The sequence below is a fragment of the Trachurus trachurus genome, assembly GCF_905171665.1.
Source record: "Trachurus trachurus genome assembly, chromosome: 13".
Taxonomy (NCBI): Eukaryota; Metazoa; Chordata; class Actinopteri; order Carangiformes; family Carangidae; genus Trachurus; species Trachurus trachurus.
In genome coordinates, this window is record NC_139892.1 from 8585450 (window position 1) to 8603059 (window position 17610).

The 17610-nt window shown below is 42.3% G+C and overlaps 2 protein-coding genes across 4 annotated transcripts in view; both read left to right on the forward strand.

The window, feature by feature from the left end:
- Positions 1 to 10141, forward strand: part of LOC310995771 (alpha-2-macroglobulin-like) — a 41064-nt gene extending 30923 nt beyond the window's left edge. Inside the window, exons 19-37 of the mRNA XM_083984895.1 lie at positions 854 to 965; positions 1242 to 1467; positions 3404 to 3530; positions 3642 to 3763; positions 3890 to 3941; positions 4229 to 4312; positions 4397 to 4573; positions 4702 to 4777; positions 4925 to 5081; positions 5257 to 5331; positions 7881 to 8043; positions 8135 to 8322; positions 8429 to 8641; positions 8942 to 9066; positions 9238 to 9328; positions 9413 to 9481; positions 9561 to 9666; positions 9828 to 9869; positions 10039 to 10141. Of these exons, the coding sequence (XP_083841021.1) occupies positions 854 to 965; positions 1242 to 1467; positions 3404 to 3530; positions 3642 to 3763; positions 3890 to 3941; positions 4229 to 4312; positions 4397 to 4573; positions 4702 to 4777; positions 4925 to 5081; positions 5257 to 5331; positions 7881 to 8043; positions 8135 to 8322; positions 8429 to 8641; positions 8942 to 9066; positions 9238 to 9328; positions 9413 to 9481; positions 9561 to 9666; positions 9828 to 9869; positions 10039 to 10043 (2210 nt within the window). The 3' untranslated portion in view covers positions 10044 to 10141. The remainder of the gene's footprint in view (positions 1 to 853; positions 966 to 1241; positions 1468 to 3403; positions 3531 to 3641; positions 3764 to 3889; positions 3942 to 4228; positions 4313 to 4396; positions 4574 to 4701; positions 4778 to 4924; positions 5082 to 5256; positions 5332 to 7880; positions 8044 to 8134; positions 8323 to 8428; positions 8642 to 8941; positions 9067 to 9237; positions 9329 to 9412; positions 9482 to 9560; positions 9667 to 9827; positions 9870 to 10038) is intronic.
- Positions 10142 to 11833: 1692 nt separating this feature from the next.
- Positions 11834 to 17610, forward strand: part of LOC310996140 (alpha-2-macroglobulin-like) — a 41097-nt gene continuing 35320 nt past the window's right edge. For all 3 annotated transcript variants that reach the window (XM_083985486.1, XM_083985487.1, XM_083985485.1), the window contains exons 1-15: positions 11834 to 11964; positions 12057 to 12237; positions 12329 to 12485; positions 12625 to 12677; positions 13261 to 13281; positions 13513 to 13678; positions 13755 to 13839; positions 14284 to 14392; positions 14683 to 14800; positions 14874 to 14983; positions 15085 to 15252; positions 15869 to 16096; positions 16486 to 16549; positions 16831 to 16976; positions 17214 to 17363. In XM_083985486.1, the coding sequence (XP_083841612.1) occupies positions 11879 to 11964; positions 12057 to 12237; positions 12329 to 12485; positions 12625 to 12677; positions 13261 to 13281; positions 13513 to 13678; positions 13755 to 13839; positions 14284 to 14392; positions 14683 to 14800; positions 14874 to 14983; positions 15085 to 15252; positions 15869 to 16096; positions 16486 to 16549; positions 16831 to 16976; positions 17214 to 17363 (1842 nt within the window). In that variant the 5' untranslated portion in view covers positions 11834 to 11878. The remainder of the gene's footprint in view (positions 11965 to 12056; positions 12238 to 12328; positions 12486 to 12624; positions 12678 to 13260; positions 13282 to 13512; positions 13679 to 13754; positions 13840 to 14283; positions 14393 to 14682; positions 14801 to 14873; positions 14984 to 15084; positions 15253 to 15868; positions 16097 to 16485; positions 16550 to 16830; positions 16977 to 17213; positions 17364 to 17610) is intronic.

Sequence of the window (17610 nt, forward strand, 5' to 3'; positions counted from 1 at the left end):
TTCTTCTGTTGCCGCTTTATGATAAACTGATGATTTCTCGGCATGAAGCGTGATGTTTTAAACAGGTAGAGGACATATTTTATACTGTTATATTTTACACCATATATGTATACAGTACCTTTATATAAACAAACAAGCATACATGTGATCTACACACATATACACACACCTACATGTACATACTCAGCAAATAACAAGCAAAAAATAGACATTTAAACCAACACTAAGGAACTTTTCAACCTTCTACCAGATCGAACTGGTACGACTTCACAGGTCGGAAAAACATGAGTTACGAGTTTCCTTGAACGCACCATAACAGTCCTCGTCCCTACGTCACCACATTCACGGCATCCCTTGGCTGCACACACAGCCCTGCATGCCGTTCTCTCTCCTCATTGGATAAAAACTGTAGGATACGATAAATGTTTTCTCCTCGGCTCAGAGCAGAGCAGAGGGACTGACAGACCCGTGTTTCGGTCCAAACACTCTATGTAAGTGATTGCTGTCGGAAGATATAACTATTTAAGACTTATATTAACACAAATATATCACTTACTTCTGCTTTAAGTACTGCTTTAACATTTGTCAAATCATTCCTACCTACATTTAAATCATTCCCCACCTTCAAGACTGTATCTTTCCAAAATGAACATTTTTAACTTATTTTTAAATTGCACCAGATTTTTACTTTTTTTGATCTCATCAGTTAACTTGTTCCACAGCTTCACCCCACAGACAGATACACACATGCTTTTCAGAGTAGTGTGAAGTAGTGTGAACAAATGAATTGCTGGCTCGTGGTGTCACTGCTGTCCTCTGTCTCTGGTAAAAGACTTCCTGTTTTCTTCCCCAGGTGAAAGGGGCTATGCAGGAGGCATTGGCGCAAACTATCCTGATCCTCCAATAATAGAGACCGTCCGCACTTTCTTCCCAGAGACCTGGATATGGGACCTGGTGGAAGTGGGGTGCGTTTCTGTTGCCAAGGGGAGAGTTAGTTTAGTGCATGGACATAATTTGATACAGCTACAGTTATTGTTGCAACTGATCGGTTTATATCTGAGTTGAACCATGAAGCCATGAAAAATACTTCAAATTACAAATTAAGAGTGAACTCTAAAAACAGCCCACAGCTATACACATCAGGTGTACTGAACTGTTTTTCTGTGACTGATCTGGTGTCTGTCAAAGCACTTTTTTTTCAATTTCAACAAGTGTCTGTGTTTTTGTATCTGTCTGTCCAGAGAGACTGGGGAAAAGGACGTTCCCATCACGGTCCCAGACACCATCACCACCTGGGAGACAGAGGCTTTCTGTTTGTCCCCTCAGGGTTTTGGCTTGGCGCCTCGTAAAGAGATCACCGTCTTCCAGCCTTTCTTCCTGGAGCTCACCCTGCCCTACTCCATCATCAGGGGGGAGCACTTTGAACTGAAGGCCACCGTCTTCAACTACCTCTCCAAGTGCATCATGGTAATGAATATGCATACATGAATAAGAACACATTTGGACTTCTGATGAGCAAGGTCAGCAAATTTGTTGAAATGTATCGTGTGGTGGATGAATTTATCGAGATAAAATCCAACATTGATGCACTTATTTGCTGTAGTGATTATTTGTGTAAACAGAGCTATTCACATTCTGTACTTGAGTAGAAGTACAGATACCATGTAAACAAGACTCTGGTAAAAGAAGGTGTACTGATTCAACTCCTTTACTCAACTAAAAGTAAGAGAGTATAGGCTCAGAAATGTACTTAAAGCAGATATCAGCTTCACGGCCGTTTCGGCTAATGCTGCGTTCAAGGCAGGCTTTTGAAACCGTAAGTTACAGCTTCAAGTCACAACTACGACTTGGTAGCGTTCCAGGTAACCCGTAGCTCGTGTTTTTACCATCCTGTTGTCTGTGAAAGTTCCCTATAACGGCCACTCGTAACTTCCGACCCGTGAACTCGTACCAGATCGAACTGGTATGACTTCACAGGAAGGAAAAACACAAAGTACGAGTTTCTTTGAACGCACCATGAGTTAGCAGCCCCCGCCCTTGTCAGGCATCAATTGGTCCTCGTGCTACGTCACCACATTCACGCGCATCCCTTGGCTGCACACACAGCCCTTCATGCCGTTCTCTCTCCTCATTGGATAACACTTGTATCCCACAAGGAAAATTTTCTCCTCGGGTTACAGCAGAGCAGAGTGACGGAGAGACTCGTGTTTAGGCTGAAATACTTCATGTAAGTGATTGCTGACGGAAAATAGGACTATTTAGGACTTATATTAACAAAAACATTCCACTGATATCTGCTTTAAGTGAAAAGTAAAAATGAATTTTTGCTATTAATTTCACACAGGTAAACACAAGAGAGGGAGATGTCCGGCCAAGGCATGGGCGGTTCAGAAGCAGTTCCAAATGAATTAAAAGCAATTAATAAACAGACAAAGTGTTGTTTTCACACAGGCAGCGTTTAGGTAAAAGTATTTGTACTTCCCACCTCTGGTGATTAAACAATATTCCACAGGTCTTTGGGAAGCCCAAACATGCCGTCACATGGTTGTATGTCTATCACAGTTTTCCTGCTGAGTGAAACACAAAGTGCCTTTAACTTGGAGAATAAGCAACACAAAGTAAAGTAAAATAGACCTCCTCCATAAACTACCAGATGATTTGATCTGCTTTTATTTAAAGCAGATATCAGTGGAATGTTTTTGTTAATATAAGTCCTAAATAGTCCTATTTTCCGTCAGCAATCACTTACATGAAGTATTTCAGCCTAAACACGAGTCTCTCCGTCACTCTGCTCTGCTGTAACCCGAGGAGAAAATTTTCCTTGTGGGATACAAGTGTTATCCAATGAGGAGAGAGAACGGCATGAAGGGCTGTGTGTGCAGCCAAGGGATGCGCGTGAATGTGGTGACGTAGCACGAGGACCAATTGATGCCTGACAAGGGCGGGGGCTGCTAACTCATGGTGCGTTCAAAGAAACTCGTACTTTGTGTTTTTCCTTCCTGTGAAGTCATACCAGTTCGATCTGGTACGAGTTCACGGGTCGGAAGTTACGAGTGGCCGTTATAGGGAACTTTCACAGACAACAGGATGGTAAAAACACGAGCTACGGGTTACCTGGAACGCTACCAAGTCGTAGTTGTGACTTGAAGCTGTAACTTACGGTTTCAAAAGCCTGCCTTGAACGCAGCATTAGCCGAAACGGCCGTGAAGCTGATATCTGCTTTAAGGAAGAAGAAGTTATTTTTCTCTTTCTGAAGAGCAAACATTTTTTTTAATTGACGTGTGTGATGGTGGTGTCCATTTGGTCCATTCCCACTTTTATCTTGACACTTTATCTCTTTGACCTTTTTTTTTTTTTTGTATATCTTCACTTTTTAAGTATACTGTTGTGTCTCTTGACCAGGTCACTGTCAATCCAATACCCTCCTTAGATTACACCCTCACTCCACTCTCTGATGACCAGTACAAATCCTGTTTGTGTGGCCATGACCGCAAGACCCTCAGCTGGACCATGACCCCTTCAGTCCTGGGTGAGGAGTTCATCCATGAGGGATCTGCTTCAACTGCAGCTTAACTTCTCTGTCTATGAAATCCTGGTTAGAAAACTTTACTAATTTATTGGGTTTGTGATCTTTTTTTAGGCACTGTGAATGTGACTGTGTCTGCGGAGGCTGTGGCCTCTGACATTTCATGTGGCAATGAGATCGTGAGTGTGCCGGACAGAGGTCGTATTGATGTGGTCACACGATCTCTCATTGTAAAGGTTGGTGCCCTATCATTATTATTAGTAGTAGTAGTAGTAGTAGTAGTAGTAGTAGTAGTAGTAGTGGCATTGATTCAAGAGGAGGAGTTGGTAACTCACACTGTTCCCTCCCTCCTTCTCATTCAGGCTGAAGGAACTGAGCTGACAAAGACTCACAACTGGCTGCTCTGTCCTAAAGGTGGGTTTGGTTTAGACCAGACATTTGAACCAATGACAGATGCTGTTAGTTATAAGGAGTGGATTACAATGTGTATCTAAAATCCAATGAGAATATTTTCATACATATTTTCCTACATCAATAAAATATTATGGAAGAACTGGCCCACACCAAGTTTTGATGGCACTGGTCTTTACTTCCAGTCATGATCCTCTGTAAAATGATCTCTCTCTAAATGATGTCTTTGTTTTGGTACAAAAAAAAAAAAAAAAGTGCTGTTTGAGCTCCTCTTCTCCGTCTGTACACAGGAGAGGCTTTGACAGAGGAAATAGACTTAGAGCTCCCTGAGAATGTGATTGATGGATCTGCCCGTGCTTCACTATCAGTCCTGGGTAAACTATTCTCACTGTGTCTTTGAGATTTAAAATCAGTTTTGTTTTCATGTTCAGTCTGAATGAGTCAGTGATTTTGTGCAGGCGACATCTTGGGCCGAGCCCTGAAGAACCTGGATGGGCTGCTGCGGATGCCGTATGGATGTGGGGAGCAGAACATGGCGCTCCTGGCTCCCAACATCTACATCCTCCAGTACCTGAAAAACACACAGCAGCTGACCCCAGCCATCCTGGAGAAGGCCACCAACTTCCTGAGCAGTGGTGAGTGTCTGTGTCAGCTACACGTTGAAGAAAAAGAGAGAAACTCAAAGATTGGTTCTCATGAGGAACTTTATGTTTCCAAAAGTTATCAGATCACAGCTGGAATAAACATGTTGATTGTTACACAGGCTACCAGAGACAGCTGAACTACAAACACATTGACGGTGCCTACAGCACATTTGGCACAGGAGCAGGAAACACTTGGTGAGAAAAGTCCTATTTTAAGTGGAAAATACATTAAATTGATTAATTTTCTTCAATAATTCATAATGCCAAAATAAAAAAATTATTGGTCCATGGTTACTGTCACACTGTGACACTCGTTATAAAACCTTGTTATGATTTCTTCAGGCTGACGGCTTTTGTGATGAGATGTTTTGCCAAAGCTCAGTCTTTCACCTACATCGACCCAGCAAAGATCCAACAGTCAAAGACTTGGCTGCTGAGTAAACAACAAACAAATGGCTGTTTCCAAAAGTCAGGAAATCTCTTTAACAACAGAATGAAGGTGAGCTGACGGACGCAATGTGACCCTAAAGAACATGAAGATCACATCAGGAGGTTCAAAATAATAACTTTCACTGAGTGATGTTTTGTTCTTCAGTGAAATGGCAATTCTTTCAAAGCTCTGTAATAACTGATAATGATAATCATCATGTCTGAATGATGCTTCTTCTCCACAGGGAGGAGTGTCTGATGAAGTCACTCTCAGTGCTTATATCACTGCTTCCTTCTTGGAGATGAACATGTCGGTTAATGTGAGTAGACTCTTTCCAGTTACCTGTGACTATTTGATTTGGAGCCTTGTACCCTAATGTAATGCAGCTGTGTATAATATCACCCTCTGCATATTGTGTGTACGCTCGGCCTCTCTACATCCCCCTTTAGTAGGGTCAGTTGGTTGAAGTGAGCTGCCCTCTGCTTGTTGAGTTGTCTGATTGTTGGAGATCACCCTACAGGGTCTACTACTAGGGCTGGACAACAAGAACATGGGGACCTGAGGCCAGCTAGGAGGGTGTTCGTCACTGGTAGGTCTCCTCTGGAGGCCGACACCATTGGGCAGCCAGAGAAGGGTCAGGAGGAAGAGGATCAAGGCTGTGACCCAGCCGGAGAAGATTGAAGCTGTGACCTAGCCAGAGAGATCGAGGCTGGGGCTTGGCAGGGTAGATGGGTGGCAAATCCTTTCTGGAAGGCCTTCCAGAAAGCGATTCTGGGACTGATGATTCCCTCTGAGCAGTCTCAGTTGCCTGATACGCAAAACATTCAAAGAGTCATCTTTCGCGGAGGTGGCTTGTCTGCTGGATCCATATTTTGGTTGGTTCCTACTGTCAGGATGTAGGTTTTGAACAAGGGAACACAAATTAACACGTGGTCAAGAACACAAAGGCAACACTGAGCATGAATGCAGGAAAACATGTAATGAATGCAGGAACACCGAGTACAAATGTAACGGAGGTCCGCGGGTATAGTCACAGTCACAAGGTACCAGTGAGGAGAAGTGAAACTCACTCTCCCATAAAAGACGTGCTAACCCACTTGCCAAGTAGTCCTTGACCTCTTGGCGAAACGGTTAGTATCGTCGCTCGCGGTGCGGGAGACCCGGGTTTGAAACCCACTCAAGGCAGGTTAGACAACATCGGTCACATTGGTGCCGTGACCCGGATGCCGTGGGTGGAGTGAGTTTAGGGGGGTGAGTGTAAAGCCTGGTTTATGCTTCTGCGTCACCATCGCCACGGACCCTTACGCGGACCCTACGCCGTAGACTGACGTGCACCTCCAAAGAATCCTGACTATGCGTCGCGACACAAACCGCAAGGACTGTGATTGGTTCGCTCAGAACATCAGTGTGGTAAATTCACCCGTTCAGCCTCGACTGGTTGGACAGACCACCTCTGCAAACGTCTCGCCTGCGCTTCAACATTTGCAATAAAAGCGTTTGTTTTTCAGTTGCCACTGTTTACTGTGACGGGAAGCAACGCGTTCCCTCAACACAGAACTTTGCATGCTCAACGACGGCATCGGGTCTACGCCGTAGGTACGCCGTCGAAGCAACGCGGAAGCATAAACTAGGCTTAACGGAGGTCCGCGGGTCTAGTCACAGTCACGAGGTACCAGTAAGGAGAAGTGACGGCGTGTGGCAGTTAGCGGTACTGAAGTTAAACTCACTCTCCCATAAAAGACGTGCTAATCCACTTGCCAAGTGGTCATTGACCCCGCGGTGCGGGAGACCCAGGTTCGAAACCCACTCAGGGCAGGCCAGACAACATTGGTCACACAAACAAAGACCAACCAACAAAGGGCAACGGGAATACACCAAGGTCAAATACCTGAGAAATGAGACGTAGATGAGTCAATCAAACACAGCTGAGACACATGAGGTAAGTACAGGAAGACCAGACATGGAACTTCAAAAAAACAGCACATAAACCGGGAACAAGACACAAATCATGTCAATCTAATGGAACATCTCATCCACACCTGGCGCCTCGCAACCAAGGAGCTTCTTGAAAATAAATGTCTTGCCCCCTCAAATCCAAATTTTAGAAGTTGAGAAAGCACATTTTTATATACTCAAAAAATGTGTATATTACAAGTTGACAAAATTATCTGCAGTAGCACTGTTCTTTTCTAAAATGTTCTGTTCTTTTTTTCTCTTTTTTTTTGTATTCATAAGACTACCTTTCAGTTTGGAAATCTTGACCATAGTAGACCCCCCCCCCCGCCCACCTCTTCTCAGAGTAGCCTACACTAGAATGCTTCACTCACATTTTAAAATCACAAAAATATTCTGGGGGAGATGCCCCCAGATCCCCCCACAGGGGTTTAGCTACTCACCTTTTTCGCCCCCTCTGGGTTTGCAATGCATCTTCAGGTATATGCACCCCTAACCCCCCATATAATGTGGCTCTTTGCATTACGTCAGTAAAAAATTTGGGCTCTAAGACCCTGGTTGGCCACCCCAGCCCCTAGTTGGACAGGTCTGAAGGTAGAGGCCTGACAAAGTGCAATCCACTTCTCCAGGTTGGGGTTGGACACACAGCCAACAACCCAATTCAATGAAGTTACTATAAGCACGGAGAAAAAAAAAGTGCTGGAGCATGATGTGTTCACATGATGCCTCCTTCACATTTCTGACTGCCCCCTCATATATGCCTGCCTAGAACCGGCCCTGTTCTTGACCTCTACCAACCTCTGCCAGGGTTATAGATGAGACTTCCCCCCAAGTCCTAAGACTCTGCCTCCTCCACAGAGGATGTGTGAGCTGTGTTCACTGGTTCCTCAAAGTATTCTTTGTAATCTGTTACAGGAAGATGTGATGAGGAAGAGCCTGTCCTGCCTCAAAGAGTCCATCGGTGACCTTAGCAACACCTATACTACAGCTCTGCTGGCGTACGTCTTCACCCTGGCAGGAGACATGGAGACCCGTGGTCACCTTCTGCAGCACTTGGACACAGTGGCAGTGAAACAAGGTGAGCGTCCTCCAACAGGAGATCATTCTGGCCTCACTCCCTGTGAATGCAGCTCCTCTCATACCTGTTTGATGTGGATGGCTGTTTTTAGGGGGTCTCCTCCACTGGTCTCAGACAGCAGCAGATACTTCAGCCTCTCTGTCTGTGGAGATCAGCTCCTACGTTATACTGGCTAAACTCAGTGCCTCCCCCTCTACTGAAGACCTGGGCTACGTCTCTGGCATCGTCAGATGGTTGACAGGCCAGCAGAACCAATATGGAGGCTTCTCCTCCACACAGGTACGGCCCATATAAAGCATAAAGCTCGACTTTTCTGGACAAGTAGGATGGAAACAACATTAGTCATCACCTCGCACTATCTCTTACCTACATCTCCTTGTTGTAGGACACAGTGGTGGCTCTTCAGGCTCTGGCTCTGTACGCCACTCTGGTCTTCAGTCCAGAGGGTTCGAGCACAGTGACGATCCAGTCCCCCAGTGGTCAGCTGACATTTGATGTGAACCACAACAACAAGCTGCTCTACCAGGAGAAGACTCTGCCTGACGTGACAGGAAGGTACAGCCTGGAGGTGAAGGGCACTGCATGTGCTTCAATGCAGGTCAGTCAGCACTGGAGCTCCAACTGTTTTATTTCTCTTTGATGTACATCCTCGATCTTCCATAGGACACTGTCCTCAAGTTGAAGGCACTGGAGTGATACAGAAAAGTGAAATTATAATTAATCCAAATGCAGCAACCTAAAACAAACTTGTGAAGATGAGACCCCTTCCACAGCAACATGGTGTTTCTCAAAGAATACATTTTAATGCAGGATAAATTTGAACCTAATTCAATGTAGGAAATTAATCAGATTTAGTTTAGTTTTTTGGTTGAACCTTCCTTTCATGTCTGTTTTCCAGATTTCTCTTCACTACAACATCCCAACTCCAACTGACATCACAACCTTAAGTGTTGAAGTCCAACCCGAGGCCGTGTGCACCAGCAGATCACAAAGACCCAAACTCACTTTAAAGTTTAAGTCACTGTAAGTGATTATGAATTTTTAAACAAACAATACAGTACAGTGTGTGCTGAAGGAAAAGTTCCTGCCTAGCTCAAACATCCAAACGGTTACCAAGGTGTTAGATTTAAATAGATCATGTTTACTAGCGTTAGTAGACCTATGAAGGACTGGGTTTTTATGGTTCTGTTGCAGATATAGTGGAGAGGAGACCACCACCAACATGGTGATCCTGGATATCAAGATGCTCTCTGGTTTTGTCCCAGACCCAGAGTCTCTGAAACGGGTGAGATATTAGACAAAACTTTGAGCTCAGTAGAAACTGATGAGTTTTCATGTGTTGATGAAGCTGAGTGTCGTCTCCTCACAGCTCCGAGGTGCCCTGCTGGTGGACCGTGTGGAACAAAAGCAAGACCACGTAATGGTCTACATTCAGAAGGTGAGAGGGATTCACGGTGGGGATCAATGGAGGACGCTCTCCAGATGTGTTACTGATCCTGTTGTTTTTCCTCCAACAGTTACCAAAGGACACGGCCATCAACCACAGCTTACAGCTCATACAGGAGCTGCCAGTGCAGAACCTAAAGCCAGCTGTGGTCAAGATCTATGACTACTACCAGCCAAGTAAAACTCATACTCACACCTACACACTCCATAAACCCTGTTACAGAACAGTTGTCAGAATTGCAATGATGAATACTACAAGTTTGAAATGTTGGACACATGAAGAAAGTTTTAAATTCAATGTTTTAATCTATGTCTGGTCATTTTCTTTTGTCTCTCAGGCGACCAGGCTGACACACAGTATATCTACCCTTGTGCTGCAGGTATTGATTCTTATTGAAAGAAGATTACTTTAATATTTCTTAGGAAACTTATTTATGGTTGAAAATCTTAAACAACAAATTATTCATCACTCGTGTACATAAACACAGAGTACAAATTACATATGTAATGAGTCCTCATGTTGGATTTTATCTTTTTGTTCTTTTGCAGCTTGAAGAGAGAAGTGTGGTCAGTCCTCGGGTTGCCGTGGTTACAAGTATATTTTTAAACACCTGCATTTTTATTAAAGATACATTTTGTGTACCCTGTGAAAGTCCATGTCTGTTTGCTGGTGGTTTGCACATGCTCGTCTACACAAACACTTGCTCAACACATTCACTATGTAACTATGTCTCAAACTGATGCACAATGAATAGTAAAGGGCTGACATATACAGACAAATATACAGACAAATAATGCACACAGGCCACTTCCTCTGAGTGGATGGTTTGTTTTCTGTCCCTTATGTCAACGTTCCTGCCCGCTAACAGGTGTCTGTTTTCTCTGTGAGGGCAGCAATACACAAATATTGCACAGTTGTGGGCGTTCTACTTTACAAGAAGTGTCTTGTAACATCTCATCCTTGTTTGAGGAACACGTTTGTTTACTGGAATTACAATCAACTTGTAGTTTATCAGTCACGGTAAACACTGTTTATATTTATATAACAGCCCACGCAGTTTAAAGACCACTATTGCATAACTGGAGTTACTGTTGAATATCTTCAACTTCAAATTCTAATACCTGTACTAACTGTCAGTCAAGCAACTAATGACTTTTACTAAAGAAGAGTTCTTGGTAACACTTTACAATAAGGGCCCCTTAATGTTAGTGTTAATGTTATGTTAATGTTAGTACATTATTAAGCATTAATTAACTGTTTACAGATATATTAAAGCAGAAGTAAGTGATATATTTGTGTTAATATAAGTCTTAAATAGTTATATCTTCCGACAGCAATCACTTACATAGAGTGTTTGGTCTGAAACACGGGTCTGTCAGTCACTCTGCTCTGCTCTGAGTCGAAGAGAAAACATTTATCGTATCCTACAGTTTTTATCCAATGAGGAGAGAGAACGGCATGCAGGGCTGTGTGTGCAGCCAAGGGACGCCGTGAATGTGGCGATGTAGGGACGAGGACTGTTATGGTGCGTTCAAGGAAACTCGTTTTTTTCCGACCTGTGAAGTCGTACCAGTTCGATCTGGTACATAGACTGTACAAAAAGACGTACTGGTACGATTTCACGGGTCGGAAGTTACGAGTGGCCGTTATAGTGACTTTCACCGGTAAAACAGGTCGGAAAAACACGAGTGGGTTGCCTGGAACGCTACAAAGTCGTAAATTGTGACTTGAAGCTGTAATTTATGATTTCAAAAGCCTACTGTACCTGGAACGCAGCATTAGCGAAAACGACCGGATCACTCACTTCTGCTTTAACAATCATTATTATGTATTACTTAGGATTAGGAAACACATTAATTACTGTAGCCTATTAGTAAGCAGTTAATGTTAGTTAGTTAGTTAGTTAGTTAGTTAATAAATTATTAAGTAATAATAAAAGTTGAATAATGTAATTTGTTATCATTATGTATGCATTACTCAGCATTAATTAACACATTAGTTAATATATTAATGCTTAATAATGTACTAACTAACGTTAATTAAGGGACCCTTATTGTAAAGTGATACCGAGTTCTTAACTGAAAAGCATAAAGTAAAATCTGTTGTTACTATGCTTAAAATGAAACTAGCAAAACATATTAAGCTATATCTTATCAAATCAACGGACTTGGGCCACAATCAATGACTATTTTTATGCCCGGTCTGATGTAGGCCTTTTGTGGGGAGGTGCAGATGACAAGAGGATCTGCCAATTCCATTGCCATCCTTCTGGATGTGACATCCCCACTGAGTTGTTTTGGTCTGTAAATGATTGACTTGATAGATACATAAAAAAGAGGAGGATGGCTCTGTTGGTTACCAGAGGCTCTGAGCTCATCTCAGTCAGTCATGGGTCTCGCTGGGACACAGATAAAGACATGGAGACTGTTGATCTGCCTGAGTTGGATGTGTGTGGGTTGGACGATGGCAGAGCTGTAAGTTTACCTGGACTGGGAGAGATGTCGGTAACAACATATTTCAGTAAGTATTAGATTGTGCTGTTGGCTGAATGTCTCTGTGTCTACAGGCGTTACATGGTGGCTGTTCCTGCAGTTATTGAAGCTGGAGCTGAAACCAAATTCTGTGCGAGTCTCCTGCAGCCCAACGAGACTGTGGTCATGACCATCACACTGATGTCTGAAATGAAGAACACGACCCTTCTTAAACAAACATCCAGTGAAGAGTTTCATGCCTGTACCCACTTTAAGGTCAGTTCCCGAGGAAGGCTTTGATTATCAGTTTGGGGATTTCTTCTGTTAATGTTTGTTTTCCTAAAGTCTAAGTACTTTTCTCTCACAGGCTCCTGTAGTGCAGAATCAAGACATACAGAAGTTTGAGGTGGAGGTACGAGGCGACACATTTTACTCTAAAGAAGTAAGGAAAGTCATGATCAAAGTCTACAAACCAATGATGTTTGTTCAAACAGATAAACCAATCTACCTCCCTGGACAAACAGGTAACTTGTTGTTAGCTGTCATGTTAGCTGTTCAGTCACATTGGTTTTATTTCTAAAGCTTAAAAAAAAAAGTTTAGAAAAAATGTATCTAGAAAAGAAGATGTAAAAACTGAATTTAATCTCCTTGGGTTTTTCTCAGTACATTTCAGAGTCATTACATTGGACACAAGGTTTAGAGCTGTCAGTCAGCTGGTGAGTGTTGGAACAGTCTCTCCTTTCTTTTTGACTTCACTTAACAAATCACTGTGTTACTGTATTATAACAATGCAGGTTTTAGTTCATGCCCCAGTTAACTGGACTATCAGCTCATGGGTGTTTGGGTCAATAGTCCAAGATCTAGGACATTATGTTAAATGTATTGACCGTTATCCAAACTAGTTACTCAATCTGCAGTACAGACTCAAAACTACTAAACTGAACCTTGCAACTGACACCAAAGTGCTTACTCGTGGGAAACGTTGGGCCTTAGACAACTTCTTATGAGTGTGTCAAGGTTATGATTTGGTGCAACATGAGTTAAATTTACTTGTGTTTTTTGGGATAAAAACATTCCTTAGCAAGACAGATACTCTTCAGTCTTCACTGTCCTGCACGTTTTAAATAGATGTAGAATGAAATCCGAGCAGAGGTGGCTCAAAGCAAATATATTGCTGATTTCTAATTTTAAAAAACATATTTTAAAGTTTTTCATTTCAAACCTGGATTCATCAGGAGACTGAGTGGTGGGTCAAACAAAAGCTAGCCTGTTCCTTAACAGATCTTTCCTTTTTTTCAGTACAATGTCATCGAAATGAAGGTAAGAGTTATCATCATATTCTCATTCTGAGGATGTGATCTAAATATTGGTAATATTTTCTTACTGTGAAATCATGACTACATTGTTTATCAGAGCTGCTTCATGCCAAGACTTGCTTTGGGTTTGGGCTCCATTTGGCCTCATTAACATGTTCACAAAGAGGGGGCAAGATGCCTGTTGTTTGTAGATTCATAATGTAAATGTCATACATGCATTTTCTTTATTTAACAGGACTGTAGTGACAACAGGATTGGACAGTGGCTAAATGAAAACTCGAATGGTAAAATATTGCAACTGTCTTACTCCTTAAACTCTGAGGCCCGTGAAGGAACTTATCACATTGTTGTGTCAGTTGACGGACAGAAAACATCTCACAGCTTCAAGGTGGAGAAATATGGTAAGTTACTGTTTAGTTTTTATCGCTCATGATTTGGATTTAAGGAAGAATGCTGACAACAACAATTTTTTCCCAGTTTTGCCTAAATTTGACATGAAAATGAAAGTACCTGATGAAGTAAACATTGGACAGGAGGAATTCAAAGCAGAAGTGTGTCTGAAGTAAGTACCTGTTTCAACAAATGACAGGTTACCCTCAATTTGATGGATCCATGATTTTTTAATTGAATGAAACGGGAGTACCTATGTTCCCCAGGTCTTATGTTCCCCGGTTTCCCAAAAAGGGTCCGATGTTCCCTGGTCGCAATTCATTCTGGGGTTCCCCGCTGTTGTCGGTCGATGGACTCTCTCTACTTATCTGGACTCTCTCTATCTATCTGGCCTGTCTAGCCTCTACCTGGTCTTTTTACTAAACTTAAAGGGACAACGAGCAGTTTTGGAAAAGCGAAGCGTTTTCACACTACATTTATGAGCCTCCGCGCGCACCATACATTTCTTTGACCGGCGCAAGACAGACTCATGTTTTCATTCATCAAGAATTAAAGTCAGAGGTTCGAAGATGATCACATGACCCCAATGAAACTAATTTCATTTGCATCTAATCAGGTATACATATGGACAACCTGTGCCAGGTATTGTTGAATTGAAGATCTGCCGACCTCTTGAGCGCCATGAGAGAAAGAACGAGGCCCAGTGCTATGAGGAGACAAAAGAGGTGCAGTTACTATCTCAAGAGTCTCATCTGCCTCCCTAGGGTTAAGGTTAGCTAAAAGTACTAGAGTATTAGTATGCTAGTATGCTGATACACACTTTGCTTTTAGATAGATAGATAGATAGATAGATAGATAGATAGATAGATAGATAGATAGATAGATAGATAGATAGATAGATAGATAGATAGATAGATAGATAGATAGATAGATAGTCTGTACATACACATTTCTATATTGGTTTTTATTGTTTGAATTGGTTGAAATTTGTAATCATGTAAGTATTATCTTATAGACTGACAAGACAGGCTGTGCCACTTATACTCTGGGCATGTCCACTCTCACAAACTTGTTACAACACACAAGGAGAAACACATTGGATTTCTTTGCCAAAGCAGAGGAGGAGGGGACTGGTAAGTGTGTGGACAATATCTTTCCAAGTGATCATTTTGTTTATAGGACAATAACAATAAGGCCTTCTTACAGGTATCTCACTCTCACAAGAAAAGACTTCACAGCTTTCTTATCAAGTTGGGAAACTGATCTTCATAGACACACCTAAGTTCTATAACAGTGGCTCGGTTGTGGAGGGAAAAGTAAGTGTAAAATGTTTTCGACCTTACTTAGTGCTGTGTTGTCCATAGTGAATCTCAAGCCATGTGCATTTGCAGTAACACAGACTTTGGGTTTCCAACAGGTTAAAGCAGTAAACTACAATAAAGTACCCATTCCTGACATGGTGCTCTACATATCTGAGGGTAAATACAGACCAGTACGTCTAGTGCAGAGAGTCACAACTGATCGTGATGGTATTGCTGCTTTTTCATTCAACACAACCAACCATAAATGGGACATCCTACTATATGTAAGTAGTCTTTATTATGAGGAGATTATAAAAACACGGTTCCCTCAAATGTCACAAAATGTCAATGACAGTAATAAAATTAAAAGTCCCTTTTAAAGACAAAATGATGTAATGTAAGCAGATAAATGTAATGATAAAGTAACACTGTTAAAGTCTGAGTAGGTGGAGACGACTACCAGCAATTCTTTAGATGCTGAATTCAATGCAACTGGACTTCCAGTTGACAACTGAGAACCACAGTGGAGATTTCCACTCTGTGACCTTATTCTGCAGTATTGACACTGACCACTTCCATGTTGCTATATTCACACATGGGAAGTAGAACATAGACAGCAACATGCATCAACAGTCACTGAATGAGGACGTTTCTCACCTGTGGATCTTTATGGCAGCGCTAAACATCTGTCAACTCAGGTACAAATCATCAAAACAAGGAGGCGCCATCTAGTGGCGCTATAGTGATACTACACTTCCTGTAAATGCTGGCACATTTCTTCCCCATTTCGTTTCTTGTTTTCTAAATGATTAAAAACACTGGCCTTGGTTCAGTTTCATGCAGATATCTGAAACATGAAGTCAGATTAACAGATGTTCTCTCTGTTTTTTTACATGCTAGGTGAGAAGCACACCACAGCAAGAAAGTCATCGCTCTCAAATTCCTTATTATCAGTATGGAAGTCATACATTGTCTTCGGCCGATCGTTCTACCAGGGATATCAAAACACACAGCTCCCTGGAGGTGAAGCAAAAGGATCAACCACTTCCCTGTGGCAGAGGAGAAGGCATTTCCATCCAGTACACAGTAGTGGGAGAGAAACAGGGCTCTGTGGACGTCATCTATCTGGTGAGTGATAATAATAATAATAATAATAATAATAATAATTCTTTATTTATATAGCACTTTTCGCAGCACAAAGTCACAAAGTGCTTCACAAAACATAATAAAACAACACAACAAGAGCAGCAGAGTCCTTCATGAAACATAATAAGACAATGCAGTATATACATAGATGAAGAGCAGCAAAGAATAAAGCAACAACAGTAATTAAGTGCCATGCAGTTCAAAAGCCTGTCGAAACAGGTACGTTTTTAACTGCGCCTTGAAGGCTTCACATAGTGATGGGTGAACCATGTCCCAGTGGACCATACACATGTTTTGTGACAAAAACATACACACATGTTCTTTGTAATCTGTGCAGGAACAGTACAGTTGTTTTCTCTCAAATCCTCCAGGTCTTGTCCAGAGGAGCCATTGTCATGCAAGGATTTGAAAAGGTCGAACTGCAAGATAATTCAGGTGAGCAAAGGCGGGCCATGTTGTGAATTTCAGATACGGTACTATATCTATCTCCTATATTGGCTGCTACAGAACTGGCAATATCGTGGTGCAAGAAATAAAGACAGACAAATGATTTTAAAGAAAGTAATCAATGAAGGACCCAACTTTTGTAGCTGATTTACTTAAATTGGCTTGAAAATAAACAAAACTGTATTTAATTGACAGGATTTGCACTGATTCATTGATATATGGAGGTCTGTGGTTGATGAATGTTCGTAACAGCTGGTCTGTTATTGCAGTGACTGAGGGCACATTGACCTTTCAGTTGGAAGTGTCTCCAGAGACGGCTCCAGTCATCCAGGTTGTGATTTATGCCGTCCTCCCCAGTGGAAAATTGTTAACTGGCAGTGCCGACTTCAACACTAAGAAGTGCTTCAATCATAAGGTCAGTGGAAAAATGGAAAAGAGGTTTTTAGTCGAAGCCTTTGCATCACTTTTTTGACTTGAGGTTGAGACACTAACTGCGATTGCACTGTCCTTTGTCTGGATTTGGACCTTTTTACTGCTGCCTCATTTCCTGTCATCTCTCTAGCGCTAACTCAAAAGAAAGAGAGAAAGAAGACTAAACTGAAGCATGATACACATTATTGTCACATTGACCAGATGGATTTGTCTGTGTCAGGTGTCTCTGGAGTTTTCTCCGTCCTCAGCCGTCCCAGGAGAGGAGACCACCTTGCAGCTGACGGCCCAACCAAACTCTCTATGTGGGGTGAGCGCTGTGGACCAGAGCGTCCTCCTCAAAGAGCCGGGGAAGACTCTGACTGCTGACAGGGTAACTGCTGCTCTCTAATCCTTGTCAACAGTTGGGAAACAACGGCTAAGTCCCACTGACAGAGGATGTATTTCATCTCTGTTTGATTATATCAGCTGTATAACAGTTCTCCAAACTGTTATACAGCTGTTCACTACTGCTATGACTCTACTTTGGCAAGAACACAAGACCGAGCCAAAAGCATCCCAACTGTAGCCACTAGATGAAATAATCTTTCATCAGTTTATATCTAGAATCTCTGCTTTCC